At 40.2% G+C, this 20,761-nt stretch overlaps 1 protein-coding gene across 1 annotated transcript in view; it reads left to right on the top strand.

Annotated features, from left to right (window-relative positions):
- FSIP1 (fibrous sheath interacting protein 1) overlaps nt 1–20,761 on the top strand; it is a 182,372-nt gene that overhangs the window by 35,500 nt on the left and 126,111 nt on the right. The window contains exons 9-10 of the mRNA XM_014534772.1: nt 878–1,036; nt 12,280–12,420. Coding sequence (XP_014390258.1) covers nt 878–1,036; nt 12,280–12,420 — 300 coding nt within the window. The remainder of the gene's footprint in view (nt 1–877; nt 1,037–12,279; nt 12,421–20,761) is intronic.

Here is a 20,761-nt window from a genome sequence, read left to right as displayed (position 1 = left end):
TAGGCCATAATTCTTCTAGATAGAATATCAATGCCAAGTGATGGCACAGACATTTTAGTAGCCTTGGCGAACACTAAATGCTTTATCCTTTTGTTTAAAAGTAGATGTTATATATCATTGCAAAGTCTTCCGCCATCAGGTGGGAGATTTGACATTGACACATTTGGTCAGGGGAACCTTGGCTTCCTCCATCACTGGAGCAAGCAAGCCTCCTGCTCGCTTCAGCTGTGTGGCTGCCGGCCGCCATCTTGGTTGGGTTAATTTGCATATCCTGCTGATTAGCCAATGGGAAGTGTAGTGGAGGTATGGTCAATTACCATGTTTGTCTATTATTAGATTAGATATGTTCTTCAGTATGAGATTTTTGAATTGTTATGAATGGGTCTTTATTATGAAACTATAATGTTAGTTGAATGAATTAGATGGCCAGTTAAATTCATAAAATCCAAACAACTGAGTTTATAGGTCCTGTGTTACTTTTCAGGGACAAATTTTGAAAATACCATGTCCATTATAGGATAAACATGATTTCTCTCTCTTCATCATATTACAACCACTTTCACAAAGTGGAGAAATGAGCATGCAATGAGAATCAGACTGTGAGGATAAGAGATTTATTTCACAGGGCAAAAAACCTACAAAGGGTAATTTATGGAGATATTTTACACAGAGTTGGCAGATAATGAAATCATAAACTATTTAATTTTTTTTCTTTCACTATGCCAGTGTTAATTCTGTGCTTTTGTTTTATTTTGTTTTCTTAAAAAAATTTTTTTGGATGAAATCCTGAGCATTGAAGTAGCAGTCTGAAAGGTATATTATATTTTGGGAAGAAATATAGAATGGGAATGATCTGGTGACCATTTTTTCCTTCTAGGGTGATCTGTCTGTCTGTCTGGTCCCAGGCGAAGGATATACACTGGCAGTCACCCAACATCAGCAGCTTGCTGAAATAGATACAAAGCTCCAAGAATTCTCTGCAGCCTCCCCAACAACGTTCAGCTTTTCTCCAGGACTTGGAGATCAGAATGATCAGGTATATCATACTCAAGAGTGCATGGACCGCTCAGGTTTATGTGTGCTAAAGCTAGTTCACATTTGGCAGTCCACTTGTTAACAAAGAGGTTTCTTCTCCATTGCTTTTCCTTCTTCCCAGTTGCTTATCCTTCCATGACCACAACTGCAGCGATAGTAATTTCTATTATAGTGTGTATTTTCCTTTGGTGATTTCTCTCTATTCATTTTTATTTCAGTTGGTAATTTGCTGGGATGGAGTTACTGAGAAAATATTATTTTAATATTATTATTTCTTAAGATTTAAGCTAATTCTTTTTGTTGTTATTAATCCTCACTTGAGGATATTTTCCATTGATTTATAGAGAGAGTGGAAGGGAGGGGGAGAGACAAAAAGAGGGAAACATTGATGTGAGAGAGACACATCAATTGGTTGCTTCCCGTATGTGCCCCAACTGGGGCTAGGGATCAAGGTACATGCCCTTGACTGGAATTGAACCTGTGACCCTTCATTCCATGGGCCAATGCTCTATCCACTGAGCCAAACCAGCTAGGGCTAAGCCAATTCTTGATTGTGATCAGGAGGGAGGAGAGGGAAGAAAATCGATATAGCACTTATTAGTACTTTGAGAGCCATGTTTCTCTTTATTCCTCTAGTTCTAGGTATTAGCACTGGTAGCCACTGTCCCTTATTCTGACACATTCTTTAGCTCCTTTAGTGGAACATCAAGCAGTGAAGCTCACCAGGTTGATGTCTACTCTCCTATGAGTATTTTGAAATGAATGTGTTTCCTCTTTCAATAGTTCCCTCAAATATTCTTTTACAAAGCTGGTAGGATGTGTAGAAAACCAGAAGAATAATAGCAGCTTTGGAAAAGTAAAATTATTCCCTCTCCCCCACCCCCACTATATTTCAGTACTTCTTGGGATCTAGTTTGGCCTTGGATAGCAGTTTTCACCTGAAGAGAAAATGGCTGGTCTCTTGTTATTTTTACTGACCCTCTACAAGTTTTAGAAACATCTCACCAAATCATTTTTTGTACAATCTTACATGCATGTAATTTTCTTTGTTCTTAAAAAGATTTAAACATCAGTAGTCTATAGGTAATAATTCTGCTTTATAGTGAATCTTTTATCCAAGCTATCAATTGAAGGTTAGCGATTTGGCTTTGGGCCAATTTAAACTATCTCAGGGGAAAGAGCAGTTTTAAAAAATGTTCTGAAGAAAGTTTGGTCACTGGCAAATCTTTCTGGAGCCAGCTTAGCCTCCTTAGGTTATGTGTCTAAGGGCCAGGCACAGCTGCTTCTGAGCCCTTTACGCGGCAGTAGTGGTGGTGATGGAAACCACTGATTTTTGGACTGGGGTCAGAGTTCTTGGAAAATAGAGAATTGGAATCTCTGTCCCCATCCAAATGTACCCTTGAACATCAACACTAACTACATTGCTAGTTTATTTATGTTAGTGGGTGCCATTTCTCAAAAGGAGGAAGCCAAGATGGGGAATATTCTTGTGTTACAGCTGATTTTTAAAATTTTTTATTGTTAGATTTCAGTGGCAGCTGAGATTTGAAAGCTGAATAATGGTCCTAAAGATAGAAAATGTCTTTTTCATGGTATCAAATGTTATTCTTGAATGGGAAACTGAGAATTTAGAGATTTATTTAGCCATTAGGACTTTAAATAAAGTATGACTATGGTTAGATTCTGTCATTATCATTTAAATCACATTTTCAGAGTGCACATTTATGGTTCTGATAAAATATTTAGAAAATAGTAACAGGGGAACCATTACATTACTTAGTTGTTACATAATGAGATTATATATTTTTATGTGAAACATTAATTAAAAGGAAAGAGAAAACTGCATTTTGGGACTCCCATTGGATGGAGAAACAGAAATATGACATCCTAGTTGTTGAAAAAAAATGATGAATGCTCTTTGCATGCAAAATAAAGAATATCTTCGAGCTTTTATTCAATTTCCTTTTGGCATTTTCTCATTTCTAACTAAAACCAGAATTGCACATTGAATTTTCAAGCCAGAAATGCTAACTTGGCAAATTATTTTATGGATATTATTTTTGGATTGGAATTCTTTTTGAATAAATACACTGAAAAATATCTTGGATAAACCGGGCTCATCTATTCAGTTGATTAATGGGCTCTAATCTACTGCTGACCCACAAATATTCATAGTGAATATTCACGTTATTTTTATTTTTCACTCCTTCTGCAAACCGTTAACTCATCAAATTTTTTTCTCCATGCTCCTTAAGAAATAATGTCTTTTAAATGAAATATAAACTTCTGTTTTTCAACAATCAATTCAACAAATATTAATGAAGTGCTCACTGTGTGCAAGGAATTATAGGACATTTAAAGGTAAGTCAGGCAAATATAGAACTCGCTGCAAGTGCTGGCTCTTTCACTTACTAGTTCTGAGGCCTGGGAATTAATTACAAATACTCCTATCTCCAGTTTCCTCATCTGTAAAATAGTAATAATAATACAATTCTTTAGTGTTCTTTTAAAGGGTAGATGAGTTAATACAGTGGTCGGCAAACTGCGGCCCCTTGAGTGTGGTTCTTCCACAAAATACCCGTGTGGGTACACACGTACAGTGCGATTGAAACTTCGTGGCCACACTCAAGGGGCCAAAGAGCCGCATGTGGCTCGCGAGCCGCAGTTTGCCAACCACTGAGTTAATATATGTAAAATGCTTAGCAGTGTCTGACACAGAATTCAACCGATGATATTATTAGAATAACTAGAGGCCCGGTGCATGAATTCGTGCACAGGTGGGGTCCAGCCGGCCCCGCCCCCAACTGGGGGGGGCAATAGGAGGCAGGGCTGGCAAGGGGGCGGAGCCACGGTGGTTGGCCAGCTCTGGCCCTGATCAGGGTGAGGGGGGCCAATTGAGGGTGGGGTTGGCAGGGGGGAGGGGCCACGGGCAGTTGGCTGACTGGCTCCTCCCCCTGGTCAAACTCCTGGTCGAACTCCCGATTGAGGGGAAAATTTGCATGTTAGCCTTTTATTATATAGGATAAGAAGTGACTTAAGGAATTTATTTTTTATGAGAGGCACAGATTATACAGATAACAGGTATAAAACAACGTAGGCTAGCACAATCAAAAGCTATAAGCAAAGTATTATGGTGGTTCAGAGGAGAGAGAAAGGGCATCTAGAAGGAGTACGAAGAAAGTCTCTTTCTGTGAGTGAGTGGCAGGAGGAGGAAGAGGAGCTTGTGAATGAGTCAGGAGGGGTCCGAGGCCCAGAAGAAGGCTGCCATTATACAGCAGGAGGTTGAGAACTGGTTGCCTGCAGGGCTCACAGATGGGTTTCCTTTAGCCCATATAGGGTTTGCAATCAACATTTAAAAATTGGGTGACCTCATATAAAAATCCAAATTTCTAGTTTCTGTTGAAAAATTAGAAAATCTGGCAACATTAGGCCCGAATCTTTGCTTGGCCCACTACAGGACTGAACCGAGTAGCAACTGCTGCTTTAGAAGGAGCACAAATTCTCTAGTTTGCTCCAGTGTCCACTACTCATATTGTATTGCAGGCCCTGAGGCCTACTGCCTGTATTTATGTTACTTTCCAACCCCTGCACAGGCCATCAACACATCTTTGAATGCCGGCTTATTTCATAGGAGATGCTGTGATGGTTGATGTTAAGTATTCAGATTAGTATGTGGCTAAGGCAGCCTTAAGGCAGCTTGTAGGTTCCTGGAGGATAGGATATAATCACAGAACAAGTTGTGGAGTGATCATATAATGAAACAAAAAGCAGCACAATATGGAAACTGAGAAAATATATGTTTGATGAAGGCATGATATTTAAAAGATTCTTTCTGAGATTTTAAAAATTGTGTTCCAAAAAATAGTTTCCCAAACAAGTTGAAACATGTAGACTTTCTGACTGACCTGACTATGGCAACCTTAAAGTGCCAAGTTGGTCAGCCTAGGATGATAAAGCACCTGAGTCATGATAGTTTGAGAGGTTCCAGAAATGTGACTCAGAGATCAAGAAAGTGTTGGTTGTTGTGAAAAGGGCAGAGAGGAAACCTTTTCCTGATGAGCTTGCTGATTACAATGTTCTCAAATAGATGTGCTGGCCTGGCTCTTAACTTCATGGTAATATTTTAAAAGCAGCATTTGGCTTTTCCATATCTGATTTCCTTAGTGTAAAACAAAGCACGTGGTCACATTCAGGAGAACCAATGGCATAATCTTGCTATTGCTGTGATGTAAATAATATCATGTGGCTGCAGATTTTACATCTGCTTTTTATTTTCATTTCATCTTAGCAAAAGAGAACTAATTGAAGCAACTTTTTAAAGATCTGTGGCTTAACTGTGCATAATTTTCTGTATTCATCTAACTCTCCAACAAATCAGTTCTTTCCACGTATAGTAAATCCCACCATAAAATTGAGTAAGGTTTCATAATTTAGTACTGTATTTCTTATTTGTAGCTGTATGAGAGTCTAGATTTTCCCAGAAATATCTAAGATAGGAGTAATGTAAGCATTCAGTTTCTTAAGTCCTTAGCAACTGGATTCAATAATAGATTTGTTCAGGTTGGCTTTTTTTAAAGAAGTGTAATTTATCTTTCATGCAATCAGTCTTACTAAATCTAGAATTCCAGTTTACGGTAAGATGTTCTTTTTCTGGTTGGGAGAGGGTCTTCAGAAATGGCTTTCGTTGACAAGAGGTATTTCTTTGTTTTTAAACCAAGTAATGTAATTGAATATAAAGGTCCTGCTTCATTTGATTTATTTTCTTGTTCTTAAAATATTGATTCAGTTGTACACAATTTGGTAAGACCAATAGAATATCAACAAACATTTGATTGAGGAAAATAATAGTGTTAATCTCTTTCCTTGTCAAGAGCATACTATTGCTGATAGCAACAACTAACTTTTTTTCTTCTTCCTGTTTCAACAGTAGCTAAAACTGAGGAAATATAAATCATTGCTTGACATGTAATCCTGAAAGATTTTTATTGTTGAGTCCAGGGATTTGCAGAGTTCCAACAATGGCCATGTGGTCCAGTTGACTTCAAATTATTTAATGCACTGGTTAAGGGCAGGAATCTGGGAATTTTTTATGTCATGAACACAGAAATCTTTTTAAAAAAAATATATTTTATTGATTTTTTACAGAGAGGAAGGGAGAGGGATAGAGAATTAGAAACATCAATGAGAGAGAAACATTGATCAGCTGCCTCTTGCACACACCCTCCTGGGGATGTGCCCGCAACCAAGGTACATGCCCTTGACCGGAATCGAACCTGGGACCCTTGAGTCCGCAGGCCGACGCTCTATCCACTGAGCCAAACCAGTTAGGGCGAGCACAGAAATCCTATTGACCATCTGTTCATTTCCAAACACTATAGAAGTATGCCACTCTTAAGAGCATGGGAATTGGGATTGAGGAATAAATAAGAAGTTACTTCAGAGGTTCATGCCTCTAATGTTAACCTATCACACATTCCCCATTAAATCTGGGGGATACTTACCACCTATGTTTTACAGATTATTTTGAAGTTTATATATATTCTAGAGGCCCAGTGCACGAAATTCATGCACTGGTAGGGTCCCTAGTGGCTGCCAGCTGCCAGCTGCCAGCTGGGCACTCCCTCCCTTCCCTCAGCCACTTGTTGCCGCTGCTGGCCAGGGCCTCCCTCCCTTCTCCCAGTCGGCCCAGCCCCTGGTCGAACTCCCGGAAGAACTCCAGTTGAGGGGACAATTTGCATACTATGCTTTTATTATATAGGATATTTATTTAAAATTTTTTGTTGAGCCTCCTGTATAGTCAGGGTTTCTTTCACTGCGTGGCGATATTTCAAGGTGATAAAAACAATTTGTCTGAAAGATTTTCCCCTACTTTTAGTGCTGTCAGGCAAATGGTCCATCTGATGACAGGAAATAGCAGTAGCCTGTGGAAAAGTATAGCATTAGTTTAAAAACACAGGGAAGCTGGCTTTATTTAGGCAGGTTTGTATTTTTCTGGCCCGAAATTCATGCCTTATTTGCATGTCAGATAACTTATGAAGATGTGAGTCATTTTCTCTGTATCTGGCTTTTGGAAATGAGTTTACTTAACTTCAAAGATCCCTGTTGGCTCAGTCAACATCATAGATATTTTTCTAAGGATGAACTTAGAATATCTTGGCAATCAGTTAGTCAAATCAGCAAGTATCTATTGACCTTGGGGATCGTTTTCTTCTTCTGGCTCCTTAGATATTCTGTGCATACCTTGAGAGCTTTCACCAAACTGAATTTTACTGATTAAAAGCATTCCTATGTGACTTAAAAACAGAAAAGATATGGATGGTCAGAGTCTGTGCAAATATTTCTGTCATTGGAAATCAAGATATTTCCTGATGATCATGAAAACCGACAGAACTGGTGGGCACATTAATGTGACAGTAGAACCTCTCCTGGCACTACAGAGCTTCTTGAATATGCCACTGGGCAGTTTTTGTCAGAATCAATGATACCTTTTATTGCTTTCTCTTAGCTTCTGCTTTCATCACATGCTATCTTTTAAATTTTGAACTATATGGTTATGCTACCAGAGACCATGACTGAGGAAAGATGTTACATGTCCTTAGATCTAACTGTGCAGAATTACAGACATGTAAGCTATTAGAGTTTGAAGAAACTTTATCAGAAGAAATTGAGACCCAGAAAGAGAAAGTGATTGCTCAAAAGTACAAAAGGTCATACCAGTAGAACTGGGGCTAAAATCTAACTTTCAGGCCAATGTCTTTTGTGTATGGAGAGTCACATTGTTAGAGAAAGACAAAATTAGCCTTGTTTGTTTTTTTTAAATAAAAACTGATTTGTTCTAGTTATAAAATTAATATATGTATGTAGTAGAAAACTCAAGAACTACAAAAACATCTTAAGAAAAATAAGATAAAATAATTAAGATTTTTAGTATAAAGTTAATTTTTCTTGCAGTCTGTTTCTCTGCAAATACGTACACACATATACATATTTACATACATGCATGCATGCATACATACATGCATACATACATACATACATACATACAAATAAACATAGTACACCAGTTAGAGTTCTTGGTAAGAAATAGGAAAAATACTCAGCTTGGATTTTGAAGATAATTAAATGAAGGAACTATTTATAGATTTAAAGGAGCCAGTATGGCTTTATTTGACTTTATTTCCCTCCTTGCAGTATGGGGTGTTGGGACACCCACGGACTGGCAACTGTGGGTAGCGGGAAGGAAAAGTGTGTCGGAGCTTAGGGAGACCTAGAGCCATGGTCAAAGAATTAGCCATCCAAAATTGTAATCATAGAAAGTGTGGGCAAAGGATTAACTAACCCTTCTCCTTCAGCATGAGAATTTGAGCTGTCCTTACTCTCCTAATTGTTTCCCTGGCAACTGATGGAAGTTGGAATGTCAACAATGTTAAGAGGCAGCTTCACTTATGCTAAAAATGACCCCTGGAATGGGAGAATTATAAAGACCTGATGGGGAAGCCATACTGTGAGCTTCTCTAAATGCAGTGATTCCTGTGGCTGGGCATGTCCCTTGCTGGGACCTTGGATGCTGTGCCTATAAAGTCATTTCAGGAGATGATGCTCCTATGGGATATAAAGAAAGCTTTTAAACCAGGGTGGCTTCCTTGCCCCTGTGCCTGTACTATGACAACATGGATTGCAGCAAAAACTCCCAGTGAAGAGGAGAGGTACCTGACACTGCCTTGCTGTGTTTCCTGTCCTAAAGCCTTCTGAATAGACTGACTCCAAGTGTGGCCTCCGTCTTTGAGCGTAAATACGCAGTTGAATCCAAGGAAACCTTCCTGATGGGCACCTCAGGGATGCATCACTGCCAACACTATAATGCCAAAGCAGCAAGGGGCAGGGGAAATACTCCCAGCTTTCTCTTCTTTTACCCCAGTATCTTAATACTCCTCCCCTCACATTGACTAAACCCAGTCACAAGACAAGAGGTAGAGCAGAAAGAGTCTGATCATCCGAGCTTGCATCAGGTGCTTACCACAGTTTGTTTATCATTCTCTTGTTGATGGGCATTTGGGATATGCATAAAGCTGCTATGAATATTCATGTACAGAATGAATAATACATTTTCCTTTCTCTTGGATAGATTCAGAGGAGTGGAGTTGCTGGGTCACAGAATAGACAAATTTTAATTTTTAAAGAAATAGCCAGTTTTCCAAAGTGGTTGTACCATTTTATACTTCCCAACAACATATGAGAATTCCACACTTCTCCAGCACTTGGTGTTAAATTTTTTCATCTGGGCCATTCTAGGGCCTGCACAGTGATATCCTACTGTGATTTTAATTTGCATTTCCCTGATGTTGAAGACTTTTTCATGTATGTACTTATTTGTCATTCACGTATCTTCTTGTATGTAGTATCTGTTCAAGTTGCTTTAGAACTGGATTGTATTTTATTCTTATTTATTAAATTGCGTGAATTCCTTATATATACTAAATTCAAGTCCTTTTTCAGACTTGTGTGTTATATTTTCCTCTCAGTCTGTGGCTTGTCTATTAATGGTGTCTTTGCAAATTTTAAAAACATTGATGAAGTTTGATTTAAAAATTTTTTATGTCTTCTCTTTGCCTGCCCAAAGATTAAAAAAAAAATCATAGCTGTAGGTTATTAAAGTAATGTCCTTTAAAAAATAATTTTTCATTTAAAAATGAAATCCAGTTTGGATGTTTTTCAGATCACTATGTTCTATACACTGAATGTGTTCCCCAAAATACATATGTGGGAATGTCAACCCCAGTGTGATAGTATTGGGAGGTGAGGCCTTTGGGAGGTGAATAGGTCATGAAGGTGGAGCTCTCATGAATGGATTTGTTGTGCTTTATAAAGAAGGCCCACAGAGTTCCCTTGCCTCTTCTGTCATTGAGGACACAGCAAGGAGATGGCATCTAGGAATCAGGAAGTAGGCCTTCACCAGACACCAGTGCTATACAGCTTCAGGATATGGTTTGTGCTGGGATTCACAGTGGGAACGGTCATGGTGTCTGGCTGGGCAGTGACAGTGTGGTAAGTACAATGATGTGGAATGCTGGAGAGAATAGTTGCCCTTCCTGGGTATGTCAGGGAATACTTTATAGCAGATATATGTTTGTGCTGGGCTCCAAAAGAATAGGAGTTGCCATGAGGTGTGGAGGGAGGAGGTATGGAGTGGTGGAGAACTAGCAGTAGTGAATATTGCCGAGGCTTTGGGTCTGAGACGCAAGCAATGGGAAGATGAGACTGAAGAGATAGGCAGGACCAGCCACGAAGTGGTGAGGACTTTGCACGTTGCTCTGTGGCTTCTTTGCAAAAGGCGGAATGAATGAGCTACTACTTGAGCCCAGGTGAGAGGCTCAAGAAGTAGCTCAAGTCGATACTTCTCAAATTCTCAAGTGGTTGTGCTTCAAGTTGTCAATCCCCTGCCCTTACCTAGTGAATTAGAATCTCTGAATATTTTCACAGGGTCTGCGGGTGAGTCTGCAGCACAGTGGAGTTTGAAAACTACTGGTTCAAGTGGATAAGGAATAGACAGTGCAAAAGAGAGAAGGGCCTTGATTAAAGAGGTGTTAGAAAGTAAATGGTGACTATTCTTGATGACCAAATGTATGTAAGGAATGAAAATGTGAGAGGATTCTGACTTGGGTAACTTCAAAATTGACATCTATGCCAGTCACCTACATGACAACACAGTAAGATATCTCTGGGTAAAAAGATAGGAAGTTTAGTTATAAATATAGGACCAACCTACTTTCAAGAAATAACCTTTTATATTAGCTAGAAATAATATTAACTTTGGAAGAATATGGTTCTATCAGTTTAAATATTAATGATAATAACATACTTTCATTATATAATGCTTATTCTTTGAAAGGACATATTCAGCTCATATTTGTTACGCACTAAGATTAGTTGCATTCCTACTATGGACTTTTAGAATAGATCTTCTTTTTCTCCTCCTCCTCCTCCTCCTCCTTCATTATTATTACCATTAGTATTATTAATTATTTTGCAAATGGTGAAACTGAGGCTCAGAGAGGTTGCTTGGTTTCCCTAAGGCCATCTTAGGAACCAGGGAGAGTTAGGATTCAAAACTTGACTTTGCCAAGTCTAGGTCCCTTTTCACTATTACACAGCTGCCTCTCATAATGTGGATGAGCAGGGGTTTTTCTTATTATTTATATATGATGGACTTGAATCTACAGAAACTGTGATTTGCCCAAATTTCAAGCTGATAAGTACAGAAGGGACCAGAGCCCAGGTCACTGCTTCCTGACCACTGCTTTTTTCACTCTAACTTCCTGTTTCCCATATGATTTGACTTTATTTCCCTCCTTGCTTTATGTACAGTCGAGCCTTTCCTTTCTCAAATAGGAAAAGTTTAGAGAATTATAAATATCACTAAAGGCCTGGTGCATGAAATTCGTGTACGGAGGAAGGGGTCCCTCAGCCCGGCCTGCACTCTCTCTAATCAGGGACCCCTCGGGGGATGTCCGACTGCCTCTCGCAATCCAGGACCGCTGGCTCCTAACTGCTTCCCTGCCCGCCTGCCTGCCTGCCTGATTGCCCCTAACCCCTCTGCCTGCCTGCCTGATCGCCCCTAACCACCTCTACCTGCCTGATCTCCCCTAACGCGCTCTGCCTGCCTGCTTGATTGTTCCTAACTGCTCCCCTACCGGCCTGATTGCCTCTAATTGCTCCCCTGCTGGCCTGATCACCCCTAACCGCCTCTGCCTCGCCCCGCACCCAGGACCCAGGATTCCCTCCCTCTGGCTGGCCGCAGGCACCCAGGACCCAGGCTGGCTTTGCCAGGGCTGGCCGCAGCCACAGGCACCCGGGACTCTGGGGCGGGTAGCTTGTCCCTCTCCTGGGCCACAGGTATAGCCGCTGGTGTCCAGAACCACAGGGACCGTGGGGTGTGCGGCTTGTCCCTCTCCTGGGCTGCAGCCCCAGCCGCTGGTGCCCGGGACCGGGCGGGCGGCTTGTCCCTCTTCCGGGCCACAGCCTGGCTGGTCCGCATTCCTCTCTCCCCAGTGTTGAATGTCTGAGCCGTTAAGGCATGATGGCGTGAGGGTGTGATGGCCATTTGCATATTAGGTCTTTATTATATAGGATTTTAAGGGAAGAGATATTATTTGAGAAGCAAAGCCAACCTTCAAGGCTCAGTTGCTTTAGGTTGGTGTGTGAAGGTACATTTTCAGCCTGTGCATGAATTCTTTTTTAAATTAGGAACCTGACCTTAGTGATGATGAGAGAAATATGGAAATAACTCCAGGGGAAAAGGTACTTCGAAACACCAAAGAGCAACGGGATATGCAAAATCGGCTGAGAGAGATAGATGAAAAGTTGAGAAAGATGAAGGAAAATGTGGTAAGTTTTTTTGTTATTTAAAGTTAAATTGTAACCAATGATTATTTTTAAGAAGATTTCGGTTTTCTTTGACTGTTTAATGGGGGTATTTTTGGGTTAAACCTGCCAAGAGAACTGACATGGGAATTTGTCCGTAAAAATTTGAATGAAAGCTAATAATGATTTATAGAACTTAAAGGAGTATTATACTTAATTTATGTAACATAATAAATCTGTGAAATACTGAAGTCAGAATAATGATCCATATGCCTAATATTCTGTTTTACAGTGACATAAATATCTGTTTTGTATATGTGTGTGGAAAAATTTGGTATTGCTCTGCATAAAATTATATCTACATATTGAACTTATCACTTAAGTATTCCCACCTTTTTGTTAATAATTCATAAAATATTATTACTCATTTTTTTCTTTGAAAAATGTTTGTATTGATTTTAGAGAGGAAGGGGGAGGGAGAGAGAAACATTGATAAGAGAAGAACATCGATTGGCTGCCTCCTGCACACCCTATACTGGGGATTCAGTCCAATTGAACCCTCAACTCTCTGTGCATGGGATGACATTGCTCAACCAACTGAGCCACACTGGCCAGGGCATTACTCATTATTTTTTAATATATTCTAAATTCTTCTTGAGCTTATTTCATTTTTTAAATACGTAAAACATGCCATTTAAAGATATATAATTGCTGATGAGAGAAAGCTCTTAAATCAATTAAATTGTGAGCTCTTATTTAAAAATGCTCTATAATATTATGATTTTTTCAGCTACCCATAGGATGTTTCCAGTTGGATACTTGGCTTTTACCTCTAAAATTAAACATGACAAGGCTGAACTACCTACATCCTCTCTTCTAGAGCTGGTCTTGTCATAATTGCCAGCATTACCTACTTTCTGTCTCCTACTAAATCCTATTATCTTGGGTGATCTCCAAGCCCCATTAAGTTTTAACCAGTCTGTGTAATTTATCTTAAAATAGTTCCTTATGGCTCTTTGAAAATTTTTTCTGTCCTGACTTGTGTTACCCTCCTCTCAGCATTGCTACCTCCTGTGTAGCCACTAATAACCCCGTCACTCTCTTCTCTCATCCTCCGTTTTATATGCTGCTCCGTGGGAGTGCCACCAGGTCAGTGATTTTGGTTAAATTCTGATCTCCTCAGAGCTCTCCAAGAGTGTGCACCGATCCTGACTGAGATTCTTCGCCCCTCACGGTCACATCCTTCTGAACTGCTCTTAGCATTTGCCAGCCATGAACAGCAGCCCCCACCTGGAGCCTCAGGATATCCAGGTCTGCTAATGACAGCCAGGCAGCAGATCTGAAGGGAATAGATGCGTTGTGCTTTGCTTTATAATTCATTTTTATTTACTTTTATGGGAAATTTAGTGGGGATTATATTTCAGGGAGACCTCTGTTTTTATTTTCTGAGGAATTTTTTTCTCCTTTAGTCTGTAGATATGGGGAAGAAGTAGGAGAAGTAGGAATGGTTAAGAAGTGTAAAGGGCTTTTGGAAAATAGTTGTGGTGGTAATGGAGCATTTCAACTTGATGTGGCAAATAAAATGTTTGTGGTTTGACCTGCTTTGAAAACTGTTGGTTCTTCTCCTCCCACACCTGTCAATCTAAGATAGGCAAAGACTGCGTTTTCTATAATTCAGTTTTTCTGATTTCTGATCATTTATCTCATGCCTTGAACATGTATCTGTTCTTTTTTTTTTATCATATCCTATCATTATTTAATTTTTGACTCAAAACCTGGGTCCTTTAGGAATCTTGTATTTTATTCCAGTGGCTTCTGAAGGTTGGCTAGACTTGAGACATGATAAGTATCAAGAGGTCATTGTTGACTAAGTGGAGAAGAATAACATACGAATAGAGGAGAGCAATTATTGTGTACCCACTATGTGCCAGGCACTGTTCCAAGTATTTTACAATGTATTAACTTAACTAATCTTCACAACCACTCTAAGAGGTAAACACTATTACCTTCAATTTATAGGTGAGAAAATGGAGGCACAGAGAGGTTGATTAACTTCCTTAAGGTTATATAGCTAGTAAGTGTAAGAAAGGAATCAAATGATTAGCTTTTAACAACTGTGCTATACTACCTTTCTGATTTACTTTTCATGATTAATATTGTTTTTTTGATAATTAAAGTGTGATAAGTTTTTTTTATAACCAGTAATATTCATGGGAAAAATACTTGGAATCCCTCATATAAGTGATAATTTCAGTTTTGTATTTTATAGTCAACACTTTCAGAAACTGGTATCTAGTTGATAAAGGCACATGAGAGTTTATCTATATTTATATTGTCTTTATGTTTTAATTGTTTAGTGTTTCACAATATATATTGTGTACTGTGTGTGTACTTTTGAGGGAAGAGACTGTGTCTATTTCAAACTCTGCAAAGCCCATTGTTCCTCACAAGCTTCTAGATACTTGGTGGGTTGGGAATCTGGAGACCTGAGTCCTTGTTTCAGTGTCGTCAGTGCCCTGCTCTGTTACCTTAAATCCCTCACTCAGTCTCTTAGAGACTTGGCTTGTGACTGTGAAATTAGGGTTGGGCTAGTTCACCTTGTCCTTTTGCCTATGATTCTTGGAATACTTATTTTTGGTGAGAAATGGTGTTATTTATATAACCTAAACTCAATTTGTGTATTTCCTAAATATTTAGTAGTAGTTGGCTTAAATATTCTATTGAAAGTTATTTTTGGAAGTTTAATAGCACTTTTTATGAGAATGTGAGATATATATTCCTGCTATCTATAGACCGGAGAATATGCTTTCTGAATGATAGCTTCTGTAAATGGCTAATTTTATATTTTGTCTTAGTCTCTCTATTACAATAGAAAATTGTTTTAAATCACTAATTTGGGTAAAGAAGTAAATCTGTGGCCATTGAATTGGTGATTTAAGGATCAAATCCATATTAAGTCTTAGGGTTGGAAGAGGGAAAGGGTGAGCTAAGGGTCAATGTAGGAGCGTTGGGGTTGGGGGGTGGTTACTCTTGGAGCCACATGGATCCCAGTCTTGATTTGTCAGTAAAGGCTATAACAGTAGCCGAAACCGGTTTGGCTCAGTGGATAGAGCGTCGGCCTGCGGACTGAAGGGTCCCAGGTTCGATTCCGGTCAAGGGCATGTGCCTTGGTTGCGGGCATATCCCCAGTGGGGGATGTGCAGAAGGCAGCTGATCGATGTTTCTCTCTCATCGATGTTTCTAACTCTCTATCTCTCTCCCTTCCTCTCTGTAAAAAATCAATAAAATATATTTTTTAAAAAAGGCTATAACAGTAACTTAATTCAGTGTTTCAGATGGTGGGCTGAGGCTGTGGATGCACATTTGCCTTGGTTAAGATTGGTTACGTGGGATTTGAATTAGACTGAAGATGGTGGTGGTGGTATTGTTGGTATCAGTGGATCTAGCTAGTAGGAGCTGGGAGAAGTAGGCACGATGAAGTGAGGTGGGGGCTCACAAATGTAGTATGAAATTCAGTGGGCATGCAGGGGCCCTGAACACCAGCTTACATAAGTAGGGGAAGGATGAGCCATGTAGCTAGAAGCAGCAAATTGAAACAAATCTTTAGGATTCACTCAATATGAGTCAGCAATGTAATGTAGCTGCTACGCTACACATTCAGGGAGAGGTAAGCACAGTGGATCATATTTGGATAGTTGAATGACAAGGATGAGGATGAGATTTAACACAAGGTCATATGAAGGATTGTTGATGGGAATGAGTGTATTTAGCCTGGCAAAGAAGTGTGTGTGTGTGTGTGTGTGTGTTTGTTTGTCTGTGTCTGTGTTTTGTGGGGAAACAGGGATAGGATGGTTTGGTAGAAAAATCACACATGGTCACTTCCCAAAGAGATGTAAAGGATTATCATTTGAAGTATTTTGTTTTTTATAGTGTAGGGCAGTGGTTCTCAACCTTCCTAATGCCGCGACCCTTTAATACAGTTCTTCATGTTGTGGTGACCCCCAATTTCATTGTTACAAGTTGAACATAATTAAAGCATAGTGATTAATCACAAAAACAATATGTAATTATATATGTGTTTTCCGATGGTCTTAGGCGACCCCTGTGAAAGGGTCGTTCGACCCCCAAAGGGGTCGCGACCCACAGGTTGAGAACCGCTGGTGTAGGGGAAAATAATGGTGATTGGGAGGTCATAAAGAGACAGATATCAGACAAATATTAAGAAAGAAAGAATGATCTCAGCGGGAATGGTCTGTCTCAATCAAAGTTTTCAAATTAGACTGGAGTGACACTTTTATAGGTAGCTATAGAGAGGGTTTAAGTATCAAAAGGGTGATGGTTTAGGTCAGTTTCTTCAGCACAAGGAGGCTATTTGTATGTGGCAAGTATGTGGAGGTGCTGTGCTTTGTGCTCTTTTTCCCATGTCGGGGCAGGATTTGTGCTGAGCCACTCACCTCTTGCCTCATTGGTTCCCAGGGGGTTAGCAGTATTGGCGTTGACCATGGATAAGAATTCTTCTGTCAGGCTAACTGCTTGTATGGAGATGATTTGAGAAGGTAGAATCAAGAGAAAATGGAAACAGCCATACTCATAGAATAGGCAACACAAGGCAAACCCCACAGATAACCTCTCAATCACTTGCCATACAGTGGGCTCTGGTAACTCTAACCCCTGAGTTTCCTGTTGAGCTCAGAGAATTGCTTTCTGTTGTTTTGGGTGCTCCAAAGGCTTCTCTGCCCATTCAACCTTCAAACCCTGCTCTGCTTTATATTACCTCCCTGGGCTATAGTCCTGCCTATAAGTTCCGTAGATGGGATATAGCAGATACTGGAGCCAGACTACTTGGGTTTGAATCTCAACTCTGTACTTATGAGCTGTGTGACATTGGTCAGCTCTCCTGATCTCTCTGTGCTTCAGTTCCTTTATCTGTAGAATGAAGATAATTATAATTAACACTTACTTCATAGGCTGTTTTTTAAAAAAATATATTTTTATTGATTTCAGAGAGGAAGGAAGAGGGAGAGAGAGCTAGAAATATCAATGATGAGAGAGAATCATTGATCGGCTGCCTCCTGCATGCCCCCCACTGGGGATCAAGCCTGCAACCTTGGCATGTGCCCTTGACCTGAATCGAACCTGGGACCCTTCAGTCTGCAAGCCGATGTTCTATCCACCGAGCCAAACCAGCTAGGGTCATAGTTCAGAGAGGAAGGAAGAGGGAGAGAGAGCTAGAAATATCAATGATGAGAGAGAATCATTGATCGGCTGCCTCCTGCATGCCCCCCACTGGGGATCAAGCCTGCAACCTTGGCATGTGCCCTTGACCTGAATCGAACCTGGGACCCTTCAGTCTGCAAGCCGATGCTCTATCCACCGAGCCAAACCAGCTAGGGTCATACGCTGTTTTGAAGATTAAATTAGCTAACATATGTAAAGTGGTTTGAACAGGGTCTGACACATTTTAAGTGCTATATAAATGTTTATTATTAGTATTGCTATTGTATTATTAACATTAGCGCTACTGAGGAGGCAGGAGAGGCTCCCACCACCACCGCTGTACTAGCAGCCATCAGCCTGGCTTGTGGCTGAGCGTTAGGCCTGGGCAGGGGTGGAGCAGGAGATCCTGGAGAGCTGTGGGTCCCCTGCCCAGGCCTAATGACTCTGTTTATTATTAGTATTGCTATTGTATTATTAACATTATTAATATGGCATTTATATAAGCTTGCTTTTATGATAAGGAATGGGAGGAAGGTAGTATAGAGGATGAAATTAAAGTGTAAGCTTGGAGAAGAATCAAGATGCCGTTTTTCTGATTCAGGATAAAAGAAGGGAAGGATGGGCCTAGAAAAGCAGGTATAGAGATGAGAAGAAGGTGACAGAGGCCATGTGTCTATGTTTGCTGTTTACTCTGTAAACTAGAGTTCAAGCCATATGGTCAGAATGAGAGGGTAGAGTGGGGATGGGGTCTTGAAGCAGGTTAGGAAAGGACTGGAATAGACTCTGAGAATGAGAAGAAAGCAATGGTAAACAATGAAGACAGCCCAGCTGAGGTTGAAGCCACAGGTGTGAAATGGAGCCAGCCAGAAAGGCTTGCAGTCTTCTCTGGCATCCCTCAGCAGTATACCAAAAATGGAGAAAATGGGTCATAAGTTGAGATAGAGGTGAAAGTAAGTTCAGTGATTGCAGTGGAAGGTCAAGGGGGCAAGGTAATTGGTACCTATGAGACTATAACTAAAATAAAAACAAAAACAAATGTAATATGTATACCTCAGATATCAGCTGGGACCCCTTTGCCTTTCTTTGACTTGTTTTCATAATTTATTATGTGTATACCTTAGAACATCATCCTATGTAATAAAAGGGTAATATGCAAATTGACTGAAAGGCAGAACGACCGTTCAATGCAGGAGCTGCCCCCTGGTGGTCAGTGCTCTCCCACAGGGGGAGTGCCACTCAGCCAGAAGCCTAGAAGCCCAGAAGCTGGGCTCATGGCTGCCCAGTGCAGCGTGGTGGTGGGAGCCTCTCCTGCCTCCATGACAGCCCTAAGGATGTCTGACTGTGAGAGGGTGCAGGCCAGGCTGAGGGAACCCCCTGAGTGCATGAATCTCGTGCACTGGGCCTCTAGTACTGTTATAAAAAGAATGATGTGGTCTATCTATTTTGGAAAGATGCCTGTGATATAGTATTAAGGAAAAAGAGCCTGTTGCATAAGACCATGATCAGTATGATTCCATTTTTATTAAAGAAGCATAGAAAATTTCTGGAAGAATATATATCAAATGTTTAACAATGATTGCTTTTAGTGAAGATGAGATGGATGGGGAGGTGAAAAAATGAAATTTACTTCTTATAATAACATACACTATTTAAAGGGAAAAGTAAGCTGGATTATAGGTGATTTTGATATTATTTCCCATACTTTTCTCTATATTACCAACTTTCCATAATATATATGTGTTGTATTTGTAAGCAAAATTAATGTTTAAAGATATGGAAAGCATTGATGCTTATAAAAGATCACTATTATCCTATCTAATAAAAGACAAAAGGGTAATTAACCGTACCTCTGCTATGCTTCCCATTGGCTAATCAGGGCGATATGCAAATTAACTGCCAACAAAGATGGCGGCCGGCAGCCACGCAGCTGAAGCGAACATGAGGCTTGCTTGCTCCAGTGATGGAGGAAGCCAAGGTTCCCCGCCTGCCGCGTCCCGGCTCTGAGCCCGAAAGCAACAATGTTTCAATTCTAGAAGCTAAACAAACTCCACACTGGAGTCCGTGTTGATGAAAACACCTTGTTGGCTGCAGTGACTGGCAGTGGCTGCAACAACGGGGTGATGGGGCTGGTGCCTTCCCCTGATCAGCCCGGTCGCCTCCCACAAAGGGAGGCCAGACTGTGGCTTAGGCCCGCTCCCCAAGGGGAGCAGGGAGCAGGGAGTAGGACATCCCCTGAGGGCTCCCAATATGTGATAGGGGGCAAGCTGGGCTGAGGGGACCCCCCACTTCCAGTGCACAAATTTTTGTGCACCGGGCCTCTAGTCAACTATAATTATTTAATGTATATGTATATATAAACTGATAATGATCTGAAGGGAAATAGAATTTCTTTACATTATTTTCGACTTTCTATTAAATTGCCTTTATTTCTAAAGAAAAGAGAGTCATAATGCTGCAATTTTATTATTTGTTTTATTTATACATATTTTAACCCTTTAATGTAATGATGTATTTAAAAATGCTTTTATTGATTTTAGAGAGAGAAGGGACAGGAGGGCGAGAGAGAGACATTGATATGAGAGAGAAACATTGATCACATTGATTGGCTTCCTCCTGCACACCCCCTACTGGGGATCAAGTCTGCACCCCAGGCATGTGCCCTGACCAGGAATTGAACCAGCGACCTCTTGGTGCATGGGACAGTGTTAACCAGCTGAGCCACACTGGCCAGGGCAGTAATGATGTAATTTTTTACTAAGTTAAATAGTAACATTAATTCATATTTGGTATAATTTTTTGAGATATTGAATGTTCCATTGTGACAATAAGACTAATGGGATTTTTTTTTAAATGAACATCTTTAACTTTTTCGACTAGATAAAAATACCTTTAATGAAGTTGCATAATAATTGTAGCTTTAATGAATCAAAAGAATTCAATTTTAGTCTTGCATTTTTTTTCTTTTTATTTAACTTATTAGAGTGACACTGGTTAACATTATGCAGGTTTCAGGTGCATAGTTCCACAACACATCATCTTTACACTGTATTGTGTGTTCATCACCCCAAGTCAAGTCTCCATCCATCACCATTTATTACCCTATACCCCCCTCTATTCCACCCCTCAGCAGTCACCACACTGTTGTCCA

This window comes from Myotis brandtii, unplaced genomic scaffold (genome assembly GCF_000412655.1).
Source record: "Myotis brandtii unplaced genomic scaffold, ASM41265v1 scaffold133, whole genome shotgun sequence".
Classification (NCBI taxonomy): Eukaryota; Metazoa; Chordata; class Mammalia; order Chiroptera; family Vespertilionidae; genus Myotis; species Myotis brandtii.
The sequence above is the reverse complement of the archived record's forward strand: the minus strand, read 5'-3'. Positions and strand labels throughout refer to the sequence as shown.